We start from the raw sequence: 21424 nt of genomic DNA, 5'->3' as shown, positions 1-21424 counted from the left end.
CCCCCTAAACTAATGTTTGTATAAAAGAATGACTGCAAACTAGGTACGCATTTCCGTTAATGAGTAACCTGGCTATTTGCTTAATAACGCAGACCCGTCAAAGGTGAGTTTCTATATAATCCTATAACGAAATTGATTATTTCAACTCGAATCATGCTTAATAGCAGTATTCATACTGTAGAACTAAGTTTGGCACCACGACTCGATTCAATTATAGTTTCGTCAACAAGTCACTGCTGGAAGTGTTTGGCTCTTACAGAAAGCGGGCATTTACGCTTCATATGAGTCTAATACATAGCTAAAATGTCCACGGGACAAGTTCTTTTTTAACTGAAGAATATTGGAATATGCAGTGCGTTAAAACAAGCTATTAAGATGCATCCTCTAAAATGCTTAAATCTATTTTACCTGCTACACTTACAGTGTTCCAAGTGTGAGCGCTAATGTTTTCTTCGTGGCATCGATGGCATCTTGCCTTGATTTTGGATTTCTGGCATCTTGTAAAGCTGACGAAACATTCGCCCACACGAGAAAGTAAAGCACAGAATATTCCTTTACTTTCGTCGATAGGCGAATCTCCTGGTTTTTCGCTGCCATTGTTTCATTGCCTTATTGCTGTTCAACACCAGTATTGTACAAGGTGGATTGAGCATTTTGATTGATACATACCATGTGTTATGATTTTATAATAGAAATGATCGACAACGTTGATTCCATTTATAATGTCGGTAGGCGAATATTCCGTGTTTGTGACCTTGTTTTTTGTCTTGCCACGTTTCAACGCCATTGTACAATATAGATTAACCATTTTGATTGATATGTAATATAAAATACCAAAGAAATGTTTGATGCCCTTGTTCTTTCAAATACAACACTGTGACTGTTCGCGTTAATATTTGATTAGCATTAGCCACTATTTACAGCAATGAGGTAAGATTTGAAAAGCGAGTGCAAAATATGGTGACAGCACATTTGCACCCGTACATTTCCACCCATAAGTTTAAGCATTCGCATATAGGCCTACATTGACCCCGCGGAAATTTGCACCCATGTGCATTTGCACCCACGTATATTTGCATCTGTGAACCGAATCGCGAGAAGGACATCTAAATTCCAAAACTTCGATCAGTTACATCGCGATACGATACTTGTACAGGGGGCTATGGCCCTATCTGCGTGTCTACACTCCCGTGTTATTGAACACACGTTAACAGAGTGTAACTCCAATCTAGACTCCTTCAGAGGTCAATTAAGCACATAATGTCTTGAATGCCAAATGTTTTTATATTGTAAAGTTGCACTATCGAATTGATCCAAATAACGAAATCATTTTAAAACCTTAAAGCAAGTATAGGTGATGAAACCAAATTTCTAACTAACAAAAAACGATAAAGACAAGCAACACTGAGCAAGATAAAATATATCATATATATGGGAAATGAATGAGAGCAACGACCTTGTTTCAGGCAAATAACATGCACTTAACAATACGTGGTGAAAATATTAAAATACACAGTAACTATCCTAATGTACCCGCTACATTTGCATCTTGCATTTTCGTCATTAAACTGTAAAAGGGTGTAATTATTCACATGTTTCGGTGTTAAAATACCCATGGCAATCTTCCAAAAGATTGTTGTCCCAATCCTCACTTAAAATACTGATAGAGGTATTATATCGTAGATATAACACCATCGATGGTATGCACATTGGAGATAACGGCTATCATAGATGTGAGCTCGGATACATTAGACTAGAGATTTCCGAACGGGGCAAAATTCCCTGGGAAATACATTTTTCTATTTTAGGGGATACCATTTGGCGAACTGAAAATTTACCTAAACAGTTTTAACGTGTAATGCTGTAAAGCAAGCTAAAAATTCTGAAATGATAATTGCATTACTGAACATTCGGAGTACACAACGTTTGTTATCGCGTCGAACAAAATATGTATATCGAAAAATTTGCTGATTTCTTGAATTATAAATACCGTAGAAGTGTATGGTCTATTGTTGCACAGAATAAGTCAGAAACCGGGAAACGGAGTATTTTGATTGAACACCCGCTAAAGAAGAGTTTCTCTGCCTCTACTGCGTATGTTGTTGTATATTTTTATTATTGCTGCAATGCTTGCTTTTCTGGTTGAAGAATAATGAATCTCTCTCTCTCTCTCTCTGGGAATAAAGGTCAGAAAAACATCCATTCCCATCATTGGACATGCTTTTGTTGTGAGTTTGCCTGCAAAATTTGCAGCCGAGAGGCGAACTATCTGACAAGCGGCGAGACATCACCTCGCTCTCAGCTTTATCGAAATGGCGCCGTTGCAGTTCTGCATTTCATGAGATTAAATTGCATTTATGTTCATTCAAAAAACCTTTATATAATATAGCGTATAGCAGGACGCGTACGGAGGGTCATTGCTCAATATAACCCCCTGGAATTAACTAGTCTACAACTTACAGACTTAAGAACTTGAAGGTGAATTAACACACCAAGGACTCACAATATGAGTTGAAAACAGCAAAATTCCACAAAAAGAAAACACATAATATATTTTATGCTTCTTTGTTTCATCCAAATATTCTTTTATCTCACTAACTAGCCTATGTCCAGATGTCTGTATGTGATTGTTATTGGAATCTCCGGCAATTACAAATTCAGTTGTTGTGAATTGAGGTGTGCTCGATGCATTTGTGTGAAGAAAGATACCAAAGAAGTGATAAACCATACGTGTGCAACGAAATAAAGAATTGAGAACGGACTAGGCTATAACGGATATGCAAGAAAGATGAAAACCGCTGGCATATGTCGAACAAACCATCCCATAATCAGGATTTAGACTGCAATTCTTGTCAATTAAATTTTGCTTCCAGCAACAAATTAGCTAAATCACCTGGAAGTGATGAAAATTGGCATATATATATCAATATTACTTTTACATACGAATGGAATTTCCCTTAGCTTTATGTATATCTGAAAGCACAGATGTCAATCGAGATTTCGCCTTTTTGAAATTTTTATTTCTGAAATCTCTTCCATAATTTTCTCAAGCTTGATTCACTTCACTTAAAAATATTGTTTTCTTATCAGCATGAATTCTAGAATCAATAGGATTATGTTGTTAGTGAGAGAATTGCATTCTAAGTTATAAACAGACTCATCCCCCGATACTCGCCTCTATAGCAACTGACAGTAGGCTAGTGGGCAAATGTATGAGCTTCTAAATTTAATACCAAATTTAGTTTAAATTATGATTATCCGATTTACTTTCAGGTAAGACAAAACAAGGATTCTGCAGTTAAAAGTATTTTGCTAGAAAACTGATTGAGTTTTTTCATCTTGTTCAAATTTTGGGTCAATTTAATGATTCTTCTGAATTTTGTTAAATTCACATTATTACATTGTAAAAAAGTATTTTGTTAGAAGACTGGTTGAGTTTTTCCAATTTATTTGATTGGGAAGACGTTGAAACCATCCATTCATACCCAATATATTTTTTGAAAGGAGGATCTTGTTCGAATTTGGGTCAGTTTAACAAATTTTGTGAAATATACATTATTACGTTTTATTCAAGTATTTTGTTAGAATACTGATCATGTTTTTTTTTTCCATTTCTTTTTCTTTTTGATTGAAAAGAGGTTGAGAGTATCAATCAATACCCAAAATGGTTTTGAGACCCCAAGGCCAATCATGTTCAAATTTCAATTTTTGGGGGAACTTTGTTTAACTTTCTGTTTTTCACATTTATACAACATTTTATTGCATCAGTTACATAACGCAGTAACGAGAAGAACTTAAAATTATTCTGCAGTGGGAATTTGATTTATTGTAGTAATATAATACAGTAATAATAATATATCACAAAAACTTTTTTGGCGTCCAGTCCTGTGTCATGATAAATCTTCAGGATGGATTCCTTTCCTGATGATATCAAAACAAAAATTGATGAAGTCAATCAGTTTATGAATAATTGGAAACTCAAACCACAAACATGGAAGAATATTCGTGGAATTGCGGCTTTTTCTATGGATGCAGCAAAATATGCATACAGAAATTGGGAACCACGTAAAGGTGATGTCTTTATTGTGACTTATCCTAAATGTGGAACACACTGGATGTATGAAGTTATAAAGCAGATTTATTTTATCAGAGATTCGAATTGGTTGAATTTTCTTAGTCCAAAGAGTGGAGGATTTCTTTCTAAACCCATTTATTTAGATCATGGGCCAAAAGCCAAGTTTGAAGTCATGGATCACTTTACTCGTCCTCGTATATTTACCACCCACTTACCGGAAGAGTTGGTTAATTTCGAGAAAATTGTCAAAAATGATGCAAGAGTCATTTATTTATATCGAAACCCAAAAGATATGGTAACATCATATTTTCATTTCAAGTCGTCATATCCATCACCTCCGGAGCTTGCTCATCTTCGAACAGACAATTTCGATAAATTCTACAAACAGTTGATAAATGGGGAAATGTGGACGCATGTTCCTGAAGGTGAATGGTACCCCTATCATATCAAAAGTTGGCTGAAACACAAGAATGAAAATTGTGTGAAATTCCTCTCATATGAAGACATGAAAAAGGATTTCCATGTTGTTGTCAAGTCAATCTGTGATTTTTTAGAAGTTGAAAGAAATGAAACAGAAATTGCTGAAATCGTTAAACGCTGTTCAATCACCTATATGAGGAAATCTAATGAAGGTGAAGAAAAAATGTTTTATCGTAAAGGCGATGTTGGTGATTGGAAGAATCATTTCACTGTTTCCCAATCTGAAATAATGGATGATCATCTTAAAATTGCTATGAAAGATGTTGATATTGAGTTTCAGTATGTAATTTAATTATACTAAGTACCAGTAGCTTGGTTCGAGGCAACTCAAGAAATTACTTTTAAAAACTGCTCACAGCCAAGTCTATTTTTTCAATTTATCTATTATTGGATTTTATATTATTGTTAAATTCAATATCATTCTTCTGATTATTTTTTATTGTGCAATCCATGTACGGTACCCAATTTTTTACTGGTACATTATTGCATGTATGTGTGCTTCTATCAACACTGTCGTGACCACATAATTATGTTTAACTCACTGTAAAATTATGCATATAATCTTTATTATCACTGCATTTGTATTCTCATGCAATTGAATTGTTAAAATTTTCTCAATATTAATCCTCGTTGACCGTCATATATTTTATTGTTTATTGATAAAGGTGTTCATATTATGTAATAAATGATAATAATTCCTCATCTTATTTCTTTGCAGTTTTGGGAATGTTAGAGACTAGAGTCAATTTTGACTCTATTCACCATTTATCAAAAACTTGTTGTGTTGTGTCTCTGGGTATCCGGATAAAGTGACTTGGACTCGTATTAAATTACCGCAGACAAGACTCAGCTCAGTAATTGACTTGACTTGAGCCTTTCATTAGCTGTGGCTTGGTAACTTTGAGTTTAGGGACTTCAACCCGAAACATTTTTTTTGCATTTTTATTTAAACAATACTAGTAAATAATAACTGTTTAGCTGCTACTTTGTCAACTATTTTTTCCTTATATGCAACGCCTGCGTAAAAGTGTTTTGAAATCTTCTCATTAACTTCATTTGACATAGTATTTTATGATTTATATGACGCTTATCCATGCCTTTCACTCGAGCAAGGTTTTGTACATGCAACCACCTATATATATGCCGTCTGCTCAGAGCAAGGCGCTGTACAAGCATGAAGATATTTTGATTATACATTCAGTACTATCTGTGATGACTGTAAACGAAAATCGCTGCACTTTATTAATTGAATTATGTAATCTTTCAAGTCTACATTAGTTAGTACCGGTAATATGAAAAGCAATAATCCTCACACATTTGATGAAGAAAATATTTCATTGATACAAAATGAGCTTTTGGATTGGTATAGACAAAACAAACGCGACCTGCCCTGGAGAAGAGCAGCATTGACTGATAATAAACAACAACATGCTTATGCTGTTTGGGTTTCTGAGATCATGCTCCAACAAACCAGAGTGACCACAGTGATTGATTACTATAAGAAGTGAGCAACTTAGATTGCAATTTGAGAGAATCGCTTTCTAAATAAAGCCAAAAAATCAACTTAATGAATGCAACAGTATGTCAGACTATAAAGAAATCTTCGAAACATTTAAACTAAATCAGATTTTTATGAGTACATACTTCACTCTTGTAAAGTCAGTTTCAATTCCAATTGGGGTAGAATAGATGGTAGTCATGAATTCCATTTGTTATAATGTAGATATTAAATGATGTATGTACTAATACGGGATGTCCTAACTGGAGAGGAAATTTCACTGTGTTTTTGTGTGATATTATTCATTCTTATTGTAATATATATATTGGCCAATTATAGACCATTCAAACAGTGCAGTAGCTGATGATAGTATGATACCTTAAAATTAAACAACAAATGGAAACAGGCTTTTCATGCATAGGTGGGGTGAATGATAATTTCAAAATAGGACTTACTGGCCCATTGGATTAAATTTTTAATGAACATGTACTGCAAGTTCACACAAATCCTTTGTTTCCACACATAACACAAAGTTTGTTTTTTGTATTGAAAGGTGGATGTTAAAATGGCCGACTGTTCACGATTTGGCCAAAGCAAATATGGAGGAAGTAAATCAAGTGTGGGCTGGCCTGGGTTATTATTCAAGAGCAAGGAGATTGCATGAAGGAGCCTGTAAAGTTGTAAAAGATTTAAATGGACAAATACCTGAGAACGCGACTAATTTGATGAAGCTTATTCCAGGAGTTGGTAGGTGAGTAAACAAACTGGTTCATGAATGAGTGCTTTTCAATCGATAAACATAAATTGTTGGGATATTTGTTTGGAAACACGAATGTTCATATTTGCACTGACAGTGTGCTAATTCAATTCTAACTCAATTTGAATCGAATAGATGTTTTTCATATCATTTTTGAAAACATGTCTAATAACTGAAAAGGACGAAAGACTGTTCAATTTTTTTTAAATGTATTTGTACCCCAAAATAGTCATTTTCTACTTAACTTTGAGGTAAAACAAGAACCTAGACCAGGGGTCTCGACCCCAAATTGGGTCGGAGTGATGAGTAGGTAGGGTCGCAAACAGGTCATGGGGTCGGTCGGGTCACTGAGGTATGATAGAGGATGGATGTACATATCATCTAAGATTTGACAAACCATGTTAAATTTAGCAGTTTGTACCATGGCTTACTGTAAAACAGGGCCGTAAGCATCAAAAGTCCAGTGAAAAAAGCTCTAAAGATTCATGAAAAATATATATATTGACCTGGGGTCGCACTGGACTCTTGAAAGTTGTCGAACCCCTGACCTAGACCAATGATAATGAGTAATGTTTTTGCGCACTCCTGTTATGATACTGCATATTTCTTGTTGGTGATATTGATCCTAAAAAGGGGAATGGTTGTATCACAATTGTGTGTGTGTTTAAGGAACACCTTATCCAGGTTGTAATAATTATTTAAGCAATGCCAAATTGGTTCTGATCCTTCCTAAAATTGAAGTTCCTAAGGTATCCGCGTCTGCATGTCTACTGTCTAGAATCTTGTTAGGAGTTAAATGTAAAAACTACTTAAAATAATATAAAAAAAATATTTTCATCAAAATACACCAGATATACAGCTGCTGCAATCGCTTCAATAGCTTTCAACGAATCAGTTGGAGTTCTGGATGGAAATGTGATTCGTGTTATAAGTCGTCTTCTTACTATTGGAGGTGATGTGTCTTCAAAAAATGTTACTGATCATTTATGGGATCAAGTCGACAAAAGCATTCCATCTGATCAGCCTGGAGATTTTAACCAGGTAGATGTAATATGGGTATTTTATTAAATATAAATAATATGATATGACTGACCAATCATAGGACCAGTGGATCTCTATCAAAAATTGCTCTTTTAGTTAACATTATATTATTGAAACTTCTCCAGTCAATAAACTTGCTCATTTTATCTGCACTTTTTTTGTTTATAGACTTATATTTTGCTATTGCAAAAATTTAAATCCAAATGCCCAATATATTTTAATCAAGCATTTACCCGTAGGTTGTATCCTACAGAACTTTGAATCATGTTCATTAAATTTCCACTTGCTATAAATTTGAAAAGAAAAATTAATAAAACTTTTATTCTGACTTGGCTCTTCGCCCTCTCTGGAAATGGTGAGAAATGTCTTTATTTTCTGTAGAAGTTTTTCATCTGTCATCCTTATTCTGTCAGCTCAATCAGAAATTGTATCCAACTGTTTTTTTACATAACTACATGCCACATGCGAAATTTCATTTATTAATTTGACAGGCAATGATGGAATTGGGAGCTTTGGTCTGCATGCCAAAAAATCCTGTATGCTCGCGATGTCCTCTACGAAGTGTTTGTAAAGGTTATAAGGAAGTTGAAAATTATAAGAAAACAAATACAATTTCTGTATCAAACTTACTGTTAGGTAAAAACAACAACAAAAACAAAAGGAAAGCATCAGCAGATGGTGACAACTCAAAAACACCAAAACGAGTAAAAGTTGAGATTGAAGAGTTGAAAAGTAAAAATGTTGAGGATATAGAATCTTGTACGATATCTTTTTTAAAATTTCCAGTTGATAAGCCATGGCTTCCAGCGCTTGGGGTCATGAATTACCCTAGAAAAGCAGATAAAAAGCCGCCAAGACAAGACATTGCCTTATTAAGCGTGGTTGAATTAAAACATGTTGATAATGAATCCAAAATGTTGGTTACTCAAAGGCCGGACACTGGACTTTTAGCCAAACTGTGGGAATTCCCTACCCTAACTTTAAATGCTGAACAAGTAGCACATAAAAGTTTCAAGAAACACTTTTCTGAGAAAGGGACACACCCAACAAAACACACAATAAATTATATATCTGAAAACACAGATGGTATGTTAGAAAAATATTTGTCAGGACTTGTGATCAAGTCTAGATCACATGTTGGTGAACTAACGCATGTATTTTCACATATACATCTGAGGTATATTGTGGAACATATTATTGTATCTCCAGATGAGAACAAGACTCACTCAGACATTTCAAAGCAAGTCGCGGAGAATTGGAAATGGGTTTTAAAATTTGATTTGGCAAGTTGTGCTATGTCCTCTGCTATGCATAAAATTCTCAAAATTTGTGAACCGAACAATAGCAAAAAATGTCAGAAGCCTGCGATTGCAAAGAAGAACAACAAAAATCAAGTGAAATTGGATTCTTTTTTCAAACCCAAATTGCGCAATATTAAAACAGAGAAAGATGTTACTATTAAACAAGAATGAAGATTTTGTACTGTTAATAAACAAGAATGAAGATTTTGTTTAACTTCTTTTTTTCATGAATGATCATATGCATAATGGCATATCGCTGTCACGGGTCATATTGCTTTGTTGTTGTTGCTGATGCTTATGTTGCAAGCCTGTTATTATGTGCAGTGTCTTAGACATATATTTTACTCTTGCATAAGCGTTGTACAACAGATCATAAACTTTCATTGTTTGGAATTCTTTGCTTCATTATTGCCATCATTGTGGCCGATGAGGATAAGTACGAGAACCTATTGGTGCCACAGTGACTCAAGTATCTGGTTGGGAAATTTACTCTTTAAATCAATACACAGCTGAAAACGAGAAGACCTATGTTTATTTGACATAGCATGATTAGATGTACTACGTTATGTATGGTGCAAATTACCATGTAAAAGAGTTTCCATAGCTGGCAGTTTTATGATGACACCTTTTACTGAAGGCACTTGTTATAAACTTCTGTAATTGATATTTATGGGAGAGATGGACGCTAATTTATATAGTTTTTACCAAGATATAATAGGACAGTGGTTCCCAACCTTCTTTCATGGCCCCATGTGTATCATTCCAGAGGTAATTACCTTATCAAGCAATAAACTAGGAAGAATGGTAAGTTTTCTTGTAAAGTAAAATTAGTTTTGTGTCTAGCATTGTGGCCCCCCTCCAACTGCTTGGTGGCCCCCTCAGGTGACCGAGGGCCCCCAATTGGGAACCACTAAAATAGAGGTTTCTTATTTAGCGCGGGGAGGGGGGACGTTCATGTCGTGTATGGGAATAGTTTTCCATGTATTTGTTGCAGTCGCCTGAACTTGACATGGTGGAGGATGCCTTAATAGGCCAGCGTTACGTGACACAATGTGCCAACTGCCGAGTTCATGTTGCATTTGTCACTATTATACACGAATTTGATTTCCTAAAGAAAGGTGTTTCGTATGAAGAACATGACATAACCTAAATATGAGTGCGAGAACAGTGATCAGCGTGAGGAACACGATTGCCATCGCACCTCTGATCAAGAACGTATAGCTAGCCCGAAATGGAGAGGGGAAGGGGGCTTTTTTTAATACGACGCCTTTTACTCCGGGCGAGCCAAGGTACAAGAAGCCACTGATATCGAAAGGTAGCAGTATATATCTTATAAAAGTTCTCCACAGATTTACTTCGTTCTCGAATAGTTATCTAAGCCAGGGGTTCTCAAACTTTTGGTGTCGCGGAGCCCTTGGAATTGTGGACTATTATTCACGGAGCCCCAAATTAAATGTTAAAATTGTTACTTTCAGATTAATATTCTTGAGCAAGTTAAAAGTACTTTACTCAATTCCAATGCTGAACCTTTTTTAATAGAGTTAATACAAGTCATAAATATATCTAAATTTCAAACATAAATTATATATACTAAAGCAGTAAATTTGACACTTGACAAACATACTAATAAATTCGGGTTCGAATCTTTTGACATTTTTGGAAGACTTAAAAGGCCGCTAATAATGTGCGCGATTGCATTTTGTTACAATCGCCGATTTTTTCCTCAGCATGGCGGCGTGTATTTGAACCTACAATCTTTACGCCGGTGTTTATTCTCCCTAAAAAAAAATTTCCCTCGGCATATATATAAATGTATTGTTACACAATGACGGACGACGTTAATTGCTTTTTTGTTCTCGTGGGGAATTATGAGTTCAATGTGAAAAATATGTTACCATTTTATAGTCATCGGCAACGAACTGCTGAAAATAATAATTAATGAAGAGGTAGATCCGCAACTCAAATTTCTTGATTAAAAAGCGGCATTCCAAAATATTAAAACTTAAAATGGAAGATCACATGTTTGGTTTCAGCAGACTCACCTCAGATTGAAAACGCTTTTATAGACATAGTAAATCACAAAATTTGCTGTTATGTTAAATTTTCATCGTAGTAACTGCGAAATCGTCAATTGTGCGTGCGATGTACCTTTTTTCATTCTGAAACTACCGACGGAGCCGAATGCAATAAAATAAATTTCAATTGTTCGTATTTTTGAACGGCGATATCTTGCTTAATAATAATCTTAAGTGCGGAAGAACAAATCAAGTTTGACAAATCCCAAGATCGCAAATATACGACTCCAATTTATTTACAGTTGGCAGTTTATCACATATTTTATGTTATTAGAATAGTATTCTTTCATTTTAGTAATCCTAATAGTAATCTCGAATCAAAGTTGAGTAAAGATGAGCACAAGTACATTATAACGACGAGACACTTTAAATGCTCGCATCGGTCATGGATTGAATATTTTACGCAACAGAAATCTCCTCATCCGTTTTTTAATCGCGAATGTTGCGCGGAAATTGAACCACCTCCCTCTTAAGAATCCTGGCTGCTTACAGATAATGTCATTTTTTAACTCCGTCTCTTTGCCATATTTCGAGGCTATATTAGTGTTAGATTTTATCAAAGCTGTTATTGCTTCTTTGAACAATTACAAAATTGGTCAGTATTTTGAAAAGTAATCGAATAGCTCGCGGAGCCCCTGGGTTTCTCTCGCGGAGCCCTGGGGCTCCGTACGGAGCACTTTGAGAACCTATGATCTAAGCTATACAACCACGCAATCTATCTCAGTTGATTCGTTTGAAGGGAGGGAAAAACGTCGGGTTTATAGTGAATCGCTCGCAAATAAGAGCAAAATATGATTAAAAAGGATGTGCGAGTTTATGTCTTAACGCCAATGCCACTAAACCGATCCCCCCCCAAAAAAACATACGTTAAAAATGTAAGGGGGAATAGACGCATCCGAAACATATAACCCATACGCGACATGGCCTGGTAACTGGACGGAAAGTTGTGTAACGCCATATGGTAGACCAGGGGTCGGCAACCTAAGGCCCGCGGGCCAGATCCGGCCCGCAGAGTGATATAATCCGGCCCGCGACGCTTCACTAAATTATAGTAACAAAACAGCTGTTTTGACGATTAAATTCTTTACGTAACAGTATTGTGAGACACGTGTAGACTGAATTATAATCTAACAAGTATAAAATACACAATTACTCGTTTAATGAGCCTATAATTCAATTATAATTAGACAAATGGCAACAAAACGCAGAAAAGTTAAGGCTAAGTGCAAAGGGTTCAATGGCGCCGAAAATATTCAAATGGAATTTTTGAAATACAATGCAATGAGGAAATAAATCTATATTCTGTTCGAGAGATGTATCACTGCTCGATTTTTATTATAAAAAGTATCATACGTTCGGTTTACAACTTTCTAAAAATATGTGCGGCCCGCCCATGACTTGCAACCCTTATTTTTGGCCCGCGAGCGACAAAAGGTTGCTGACCCATGCGGTAGACTATGTAATCTCGGCTCGCTACCCATAGCCCCCTCCCCCGAGATAAATATGAAAACCCTATCCTAATAATGTTCAACCTTTTCGTAGGAATATTCGTCTGTGGGAGCACAATCCTTTTTGATGAAAAAATGCTGTCAGGCCTGAATATGCCCAATAATTGAAATGCGGTGGAGTCGAAGAAACCCCTGAGCTGATCACAGGAACGATATAACAGAATGAATCTTCAAAGATCATCCTCCTAATATCTCGCTAGCTTTTGTAGGGTCGTTTTAGTATTGTATTCGATGGAGAAAAACTGATCTACAATGTACATACTGACCAAACACACAATTTTCACGATATTTTATTCAATAATTTTTTTACAGAACATTTTTTTACAATTAGTAAAATTACGTTTACAATGAATCAATTCGGAACCATTATTTATTTATCAGACAAAATTATACAATCGATCGATGGACTAACAAACTAAACTAACAAAAATACGCTCTCGATCAAACATTAAATAATAATGATTATATTCAATTGTTCAGTGTGTTAAGAATTTAATATTTCTTCAATTTTATTTTTGATAGAATCTTAAAATAAGCAAGCAAATTATAGCAAAATATGAAAACACCACTGAGACACGATAGCATTAATAAGAAATCCTAATGGCTATCTTTAAGGACGCTTGCATATGGCAACCTGATAATATTTTGTTACCCATTCACAAGACTGGTGTTATTGACAAAATTGATTTTTCATAAACTTCTTTAATAATTCGCTGTTTTTTCACTATCTCCGGAAAGTTGGATATACCTCTCATATTAGTGCAAAATTCTCGATAAGAGGACTTTGGAGTCACTAAAGCGAACATTTCATGCGAACTGACTATAGCATCGCCAAGAAGTCGTATTCCCTTTATAGTTTATCCTTCACAGTATAGAATAAAATACATTTTCTAAATCACAATAGTCGAGAATAAAGTTTTTTGGCCTAAGAACTTGGCATGTTTATGTACAAGGCGCAGCCTAGCGTTTTATGTACAAATAGTTTTGAAAGCATCATCGCGTGTAAGCATTTCATAAAATACATTCAAGATGATCACTTTGGCAGTTTTCTGTCTTTGGAAGTCTAAAAGCAGAACTTTCTGAGCAAAATTTGTTGTTGTTGAAACTTCACCAACACCTATTCACTTGTTCTGAGACTGTGTCTCCGGAGTAGGTGGAGGAGTCAGAACGTCACTCGCCTGGTGCGCCGACAACTGAGTGTAATGCACAGGGGCTCCTAGTTCACCTGGTCCGACTAGGCCCATGGTAGGATATACAGCTTGCTGTACACTATAAGCCGGTACCACATTACCGTCGGCCATAGTAATAGTCGCCATATCACCAACTCCAGCCGCAACATGGGAATTTGGCTTGGATCCAAGGGTTGGTGTATTGAACATCTGAAAATACATAAATTATTATGAAGGTTTGTGATATAACACGTAACATAACCAGGCTGTCCATGGACGTACCATGGGATGGCACACACTCGTATTTCCCATGGGACACGTGGGACACGAAAACCGTATGATTTTTGGGGATGGTAAAACATTTCGTTATGGACTTCGCGTCCATATATTTGAGCGTATCTCTCTTGTTAGTTATAAAGAGCATAATATATTCAGCATTAACAATACTTCGCGGCGAGGGGGCTGATGGACACATCACACAAGTATAATAGTTATAAATATAAACTTAACAAAGTCCGTAAATTTTGTTGTTTTGCACGTCCCTTCATTCATGTAGTCCTATTTAGTAGACGCTAAACCTTGTATTCCTATGGGAATCCCATGGGATGGGATGGGACAGCCATAATTGCTATGGAATGGGAATGGGACATGAAAATATGTCTCATGGACAAGCCTGAACATAACACTCAATGTCACGGGCGGAGTTAGCCAGGTAGACGCCAGAGTAATACTAATTCCCCCGAAAATACGCAGAATATATATTGTACAAAATGAGAGGACTGGGCTGGCTGTAAGTCACATCTTAGAGAACACGGGTTTGAATCTAGTATTGCTACCGATCGTAACAGAACGAAATCGCCGTATTTTTGGTGGCGCTACCAGTACCACTATTGCGCATTTATTCCTTGTTCTGAACAAATTTGGCTGAGGATTCCATAATGCTTTTTATTAGCTTGTATATATGACATATTACTAAAATCTAAATGCTCAGGTTTAGTATTGTACTATTTTCGCCGGAATTATAGGTAAATAATGGATGTATTGAACATTTAACATTCAATTGAACGTGTTACATTATATGTAACGCAACCGAATTGAACCGAGTATCATGTTAAATAAAGGCACAAAAAATCGGACGAAAATTCAAGTAAGGGCTCTCTAGCGAATTTTAGTCAAGAAAAATAAAAATCGACAGATTTATTATTTTATTTGTCGCAATTCTAATTTTTACGTCCCAAAATAGAATTCTAAATACCTGTTGTCCATAGTTAACGGAATGCATCACGGGTTGTCCTTGCTCAGTAACCCCATGCAGCACCTGAGTTCCTGGATGAGGGGCGAATCTCATCGGCACAGCTGATTGTTGACCGGTAGGCACAGGAGAGCAGACGTAACTTGTTGGAATTTGAATGTGCGTCTGTGGCACGGCTGCAGCAACAACGGGGGTTGTCTGTTTTAAATAGAAGAGTGGAAGATTTTTACATAGCACGCAAACAATCAATGATGAATAAAACACAAAGAACATGACACGGTTCCTAGGTACAGGTAGCACCTGAAATCCGAAAATTATAAAAGTTTTTACAATGAACAGATTCAAATAATATCGAAAATTTTCACTACGATTATTTAATATTTAGAAGTATTTGAATTTTCCATATTTTACCTATTAAATAAATACGAAATATCTTACTTGGTTAGCATTGGCTGGCGTTCTGGTGGAAGGAGCTACGTTTCCAGGTGCTGAATTCGTTGATGCCAATTGAATCATACTTATCGGCTGGTTATGTTCCAACGTCGGGACGGAAGTTAGAATTTGTCCACAGGAGCCAGTCTTGAATAAAAAGAAATCGTATCAGTTATCGGACATTCTATTAACAAACACATTAAAAAAACGTAATAAAGAGGCAGTTGTTTCTACATCACGTACTGCAGTAATGCTATGTCAAACTACTTTGCACCGATAAACTCACAAACAACCAACATTCGAAAGTACTGCTACGTAAATGGCATATTGGGCTGTCATTTGACAGCCAGTCTGATTTTGAGAGCAACAACACAAGATCCACTGCGAACCAAGTGAAATGTTCCCCTTAAATAATACTTTTCTTCCATAAATGTGTACAAATATCTCTAGTGTATGAAATGTCGGTAAAATAATGATAACACGAAAAAAATGGACCTGAGTTGGACTCCATGGCAAAGTCATATTGCTGTGGATCGGCTGAAGGGTTCCTGTTGTACCTTGACTAAAACCGGCATACTGCGTCATTGGTTGCCCCAATCCGTTGATGGAAGGTGCCGCAGCACCGTTGTAAGCCATCACATATGGTTGCTGACTTGGCATAACCTGTTCAACGAATTTAGTGTGTCAATAAAGTGTAGATGTGATAGAATTTTGCATATTCAAAGCACATCGCAAAAAACACATACGAGCGAACATAGGTTGGATAAATTTTCAAAGATGCAAGAAGAAGATATATTTTTCTCCCATATTTCGATTTGGTTGGTTGAGGGGTTCGCCTTAAGCTCAGACTTGCTTAAATGGTTATAAGCTGAAATGGAAAAATCCAAAGCAAATATATTACTGCACAGAATTGGCGTACCTGTGTAGACAATAGTTGCGGTGTTGGTAAAAAGTATGTGATTCCATTCGCGTTCGTATAGGACGCATATCCGCCAGGATGAACCACCCAACTGCACACTGGGCCAGGAACGTGGATGTCTATGAATCATAAAAGATGTCAAAATAACGTCATTTTAAAGTAATATTAATGTATGAATGTATACAAAACCTTTCGGTAGATAAATTTGTTGTTTTCTTATGGCAGGTCCAATATTCAACTTTTTCCCGTTTAAGTAGAGACAGTCCTCCTGTGAAAATAGGATTGTGCAAAATTTGCATTTGAAAGTGATGCTTACTATTACAAACAAGATTGTGTTTTTTCAGTACATCAAGCTTTGATCAATAACTTAGAATGCAAACGTTATCCAAAGGAAAATAAGCGACGGACGTATAGGCCAAGAGAAAATCAAGTCACAAAATAACTATGCAGAGTCTATACACAGAAAAAGCCAGCAGATGAATTCTCTCACCTGGTCCATGACTTTGTTGACTTCTTCAGTCGAGCTGAATGTTACAAATCCATACCTGTAAAAATAGTCTCGACTATCAGAACCAAAACGTCAAACGCTAAATGAAGAACTTGACACACTATCAAATTTCAAGCATTGCTATGACAACTGACAAATTACATTTTATGTGCTGTGATGAATTGCACTGAAGAGTAATTAATTTGAAATTTAGAAATAGAAGTTATGACATATTCTGGCAGTTTCAAAAATCAAATTTAGATTTGTAACTTTGAGTAAAAATATGTATTATGAAACACCCTATTAAAGTACGATATCTTCAGATATAAGCCAAAAGATCAACATCTCCGAGTTTCGTGAGAAAAAGTCGGCGTCAATAAAACAACTGCATAAAATGTATTCAAATGCTCCCAGATCATACAGAATCACCTGATATCTCAAACGAAAGTTTGAATTCATACTCATTCTCAAATAAACAAATTGTAACGCATTAAATTAAAGACATTGTTCGAATAATCATGAAACAAGCTCAATATCAAATTGACATTTACCCTTTGGAAACCTCGGCCCTATCTCGTATGATCTTGGTGTCACGAACTGCTCCAAATGTACTAAAAAACGTTTGAAGATCATCTTCGCTTGTCTGAGAAAGAACAAAAACAAAAAAAAATATATATATACAATACGAGTACAAATCTCTCTATACCAAATGTAACCGCAACAATTTAATAGAATAATATATCTAGAGCAGGGTGGTCCAACATTGTCGGCTCCGCGGGCCACAAAATTATTTTTGCATTGTTCACGGGCTACAATACAGCCAAAAATAAGTAAACAGTGCAATACAAAACAAACACTTTTCATTGTGCAAACATATAGTTATAAGACATAGCCTGCATTTGCTAATAGAATCCGCATTTGATTCTTAGTTTTCTATGATGCCTATATTGTTAGCATATATTCCCGACCAAAAAAACAGAAAGTCAGATACTAATTTAGACTAACCACATCATTCAACTTCGCTAGTTGCCTCACAGCTAGCCATAACACTAGTCAATTCAGTGCCATTAGAGATGTAACAATATGTAAAAATATTTTTCTGATTAATTTTATTACGAAATGCGATTATTTGATTCTCTCCGAATGTGATGCGGGTCACAGATAATGGAGCGGCGGGCCACATGTGACCTGCGTCTGGACCACCCTGATCTAGAGGAACACGAGTAGACATACAGAACTGGAAACCCTTGAAATATTCAGTACAACGCTGAATGCATCAATAAATGGAACAACGTTTGAAACACAACATTCCAAATTTGTTTAATTAATAGTCAGTATACAGCTCTAATATTACGATGACACGAACATACAATGACCGTGGGCAATGAGTACTTATTATGTTCCGCTCTCGTTTCATCAAAACTAATTCCGAACGAAATATCAGTCAGCCCATACGTAAAAGGCAGTTTAACTAGTATTATAACTTTTTCCCACCTTAAAGTCAATTCCTCCAACAAAGATGCGACTTGGTATTACTGTGCCGAACCTTGGAGCATTGGGAGCAGTCATCAGACCAATCCCGGTGGGAGTACCACCTAAAGATGAAGGGTGTGCCGCGGGTGGGGTTGTGCTCAAAGAGAGCGGGACGTGCTTGTAACAGGTATTATATTGAAGCCCGGGAGACGGCAAAGCACTGTATTGTGGACATTTTTCTACCATTATGGTGCCAAAGAGATCTTTGTATGGCTAAATTATAAATAATAGTGAATCTGAAGTATAGACAAATAGAACTTGTTGAAACTCGAACAAGTAAACTTGTTTAGGTGGTGATATCAAAAACTTGTACCAACTAAACACAAGCCTATTGATAAACTTATTCCCATTCTAAAATTATTTAAAAAATCGCGTAACAGCCAGACACAATTTGTCGATATCATTATAGAAATAAAATTATACTCAAACGACAAAGCGATATTCCCTTGGCTCCAAAGCATTTGTATGCAGACGGGACGTCACCGTTTATCCCTGCTCAATCATATAGCTATATCGGGCTTGAACACATTTCAAAAAAACTTCTCCATACAAAACTGCACTTGTCCTACAAGCTGTAAACCTTCAGAAATAAAGTAAATTTTCTAATCTTCCACTCAGATTCGTGAAGTACAATTTTTTTAGCGAACACCGGCCTAAGTCATGGCTGCAATCGAAGACATGTATCAACGGTAGGCGCAAGCTACCTAACACCAACAATAAACAGCTGCCGCGTCAATCACGTCGCACGTATGAATTGCATGGCAACGCAACGTTGAACAGGGAAGCATAATTTTCTGGCCATAAACGCTATTCTCTGTTGTTATTCAAACTTAAATTATCGATTCTGGGACGTATTGAAAAAAATCTGGGCCCCAGTGCTAGTATAAACTAGTAAGTAGTACCGGGTTTGCATTGGTTCAAGACAGGTCAACGTAAACATGGTTTCATATTTGAATATAAATTGAATTGTACACATGCCTTCAAATCCACATCGAAATGCTTTCATTTACTTTAAATTAAATAGAAAACACGATTTACACATATTTATGGGAAATTGCGTGAGCGTTAGCTATCTGGTATAAGCTAGTTTTAATATGACGAAATTCAATAAAGCTCTCAATAGATGGATGAGGTGGAAACTAATTCCGAAATAACGTTACAGATTTCGTTCACGTGACCTGATGACAGTCTTTTTATTATTTTACTCAACATTTGAGTACGATACAATACTTTACATGCGGAATAAACAATAAGTTATCACTATCTTACGAAATTCTGGCGAATTTTTCGAAATTAACCTAACATAGCAACAATTTTGTGGTCGAGAGCTGCCCTAACCCGAGAGACATAGCAGCACAAGAGCTTATCCGCAAGGATGATACTACTCTTTTCCTGCCGCAATGCTTTATAAATAAGTCAGACCCCAACTTAATTATTGCGGGTCCCAATCCAAAACGAGTCGCGCGGGACCTAGCCTGGATACAATTAAAAACAACCACAAAACAAGATTTTTAACTTTAAGAAACCGCTTTCGTCTTCGCATTTTAACATCTTTCAATTAATTACAAAATCACCATTGAAGTAATTTTAACTTAAGAGTTTTGAAGAAATATATAAAATAAACACGCAGACTTATAGGCCTACTTGATTAACGTTATAATTTATAATGATCAAAATTATTAATTTGTACCTAAAATTACGATGACCAACTGCCACCGCACAGGTTAGTAGGCCTATGTAGGCTAGTAGGTTGCAGTGGCCTGAGGCGACCTGACCTAGCCTGCCAAGTTCTAGGTAATGTAGACTACGGTAGTCAACAGGTACTCACCAACAACTCCTCATAATATATACTAAAACTACTGATTTAAATGAAATGCTCTGCAAACAATCATATTCATAGGTGGTTTGCATACTAGCATATATTATAGTTTCCCAGGAATATGGTCATACAGTTAGTCCGGCTCGGTTTTTCATGGTAAATTGTACGAAAGCAGGCAAATATTTCCAAATTTCACGACAATCCAATCTAGCTTTTCCTAAAATTAACGTTAGCTAAAACCTGAAAACTAGCTGACTAAACTTTACACAAAATTGCGATTTCCTTGCTATGCACTTTATCGTACATCATATAATTTTCATACAAAACATCGCGAGCTAATTCCTGACAGACAATGACGCCGACGCAAAATTTAAAAAGCGAGAAAGTAATCAAGAGTAAAACCAGTGCAGGATGAGAGGGTCGACACTAGTAGATCCCGCCTAAATTTAAGTTATTCTTCAGCGCTCGTTTCATTGGCGTTCACTTACAGTTTTCTAATATGATTGTGACGTAATAGGCCATATTGTTAATAATAATGGCGTTCGTTTTATGTTTATGAAGTTGGTGTTCAGTGTTGCCATATTCAGTGATATCACGTACCTGTCCTACTACTACCAAGTCGTTTTTATCAGCTTCAGTTATTGAATGGGCGATATAACGATATTTTGCTATTGAATAAAAAAAATTCAACCTAGATCGGGCGAAGAATCATTACTTTGTCGCTTGGGTGAGCCTGGGGTGAGCAATATCGTTTTTTGGTGTGACAAGTGCGTATGTCGAAAAGTTACGGTACTCTTTACCATTCTTGCACCGGGCATTAGCCTCATCCAATCAATTAAATCTTGAGTTTATGTTAGTTTCCGTCGAAAGCATTGAAAGCAGTTTATAAATCAGATTTGTCAGATGACTATCTCGTATTCAAGCATATCACGTAGCACACTAATATGCACTTCAATGCAGTATTCTGGCTAGTGATGCATTCGTTTGATATTTATCGAACTGTTTCTGTATGGATTAAATGAGAATAAACATGATTAACTAAAACTGGCATCCGGCCCACTAAATTTTTTTTAATATT

The 21424-nt window shown here is 36.1% G+C and overlaps 3 protein-coding genes across 4 annotated transcripts; 2 read left to right on the top strand and 1 right to left on the bottom strand.

Moving 5' to 3' along the window:
• The first annotated feature begins 1691 nt into the window (after positions 1–1691).
• Positions 1692–5823, top strand: LOC120338824 (amine sulfotransferase-like). Of its 2 annotated transcripts, XM_039406785.2 has the most exons (2): positions 3931–4071; positions 4395–5823. In XM_039406785.2, the coding sequence occupies exons 1-2, from the start codon at positions 4030–4032 to the stop codon at positions 4845–4847; spliced, it is 495 nt and encodes a 164-aa protein (XP_039262719.1). In that variant the 5' UTR covers positions 3931–4029; the 3' UTR covers positions 4848–5823. The 2 variants fall into 2 exon arrangements, with proteins under 2 accessions (XP_039262718.2, XP_039262719.1); XM_039406784.2 differs by having other exon boundaries at positions 1692–5823.
• A 22-nt stretch (positions 5824–5845) lies between these two features.
• Positions 5846–9545, top strand: LOC120338819 (adenine DNA glycosylase-like). Its single transcript, XM_039406779.2, has 4 exons — positions 5846–6059; positions 6607–6804; positions 7662–7851; positions 8343–9545. The coding sequence occupies exons 1-4, from the start codon at positions 5848–5850 to the stop codon at positions 9321–9323; spliced, it is 1581 nt and encodes a 526-aa protein (XP_039262713.2). The 5' UTR covers positions 5846–5847; the 3' UTR covers positions 9324–9545.
• Positions 9546–13009: 3464 nt separating this feature from the next.
• On the bottom strand, positions 13010–18960 carry LOC120338823 (uncharacterized). The gene is made up of 9 exons (XM_039406783.2): positions 18489–18960; positions 17546–17637; positions 16998–17052; positions 16697–16775; positions 16508–16626; positions 16084–16251; positions 15595–15735; positions 15160–15354; positions 13010–14114 (listed from the first exon to the last, which is right to left on the bottom strand). Exons 1-9 carry the CDS (start codon positions 18711–18713, stop codon positions 13857–13859), a joined length of 1332 nt encoding a protein of 443 aa, XP_039262717.2. The 5' UTR covers positions 18714–18960; the 3' UTR covers positions 13010–13856.
• Positions 18961–21424: the final 2464 nt, after the last annotated feature.

Source organism: Styela clava, chromosome 9 (assembly GCF_964204865.1).
Source record: "Styela clava chromosome 9, kaStyClav1.hap1.2, whole genome shotgun sequence".
NCBI classification, from domain to species: Eukaryota; Metazoa; Chordata; class Ascidiacea; order Stolidobranchia; family Styelidae; genus Styela; species Styela clava.
Note: the sequence above shows the minus strand (reverse complement) of the source record. Positions and strands in the feature narration are given on the sequence as shown.

Coding starts and splice junctions, on each gene's coding strand:
- LOC120338819 (XM_039406779.2), top strand. CDS start 5,848: ATGAAAAGCAATAATCCTCACACATTTGATGAAGAAAATATTTCATTG. Junction 6,060..6,606: donor GTGATTGATTACTATAAGAA/GTGAGCAACTTA, acceptor TTGTATTGAAAG/GTGGATGTTAAAATGGCCGA. Junction 6,805..7,661: donor CTTATTCCAGGAGTTGGTAG/GTGAGTAAACAA, acceptor AAAATACACCAG/ATATACAGCTGCTGCAATCG.
- LOC120338823 (XM_039406783.2), bottom strand. CDS start 18,713: ATGGTAGAAAAATGTCCACAATACAGTGCTTTGCCGTCTCCCGGGCTT. Junction 17,053..17,545: donor AGGGCCGAGGTTTCCAAAGG/GTAAATGTCAAT, acceptor CTATTTTTACAG/GTATGGATTTGTAACATTCA. Junction 15,355..15,594: donor CGCCAGCCAATGCTAACCAA/GTAAGATATTTC, acceptor TATTTAAAACAG/ACAACCCCCGTTGTTGCTGC.
- LOC120338824 (XM_039406784.2), top strand. CDS start 3,909: ATGGATTCCTTTCCTGATGATATCAAAACAAAAATTGATGAAGTCAAT.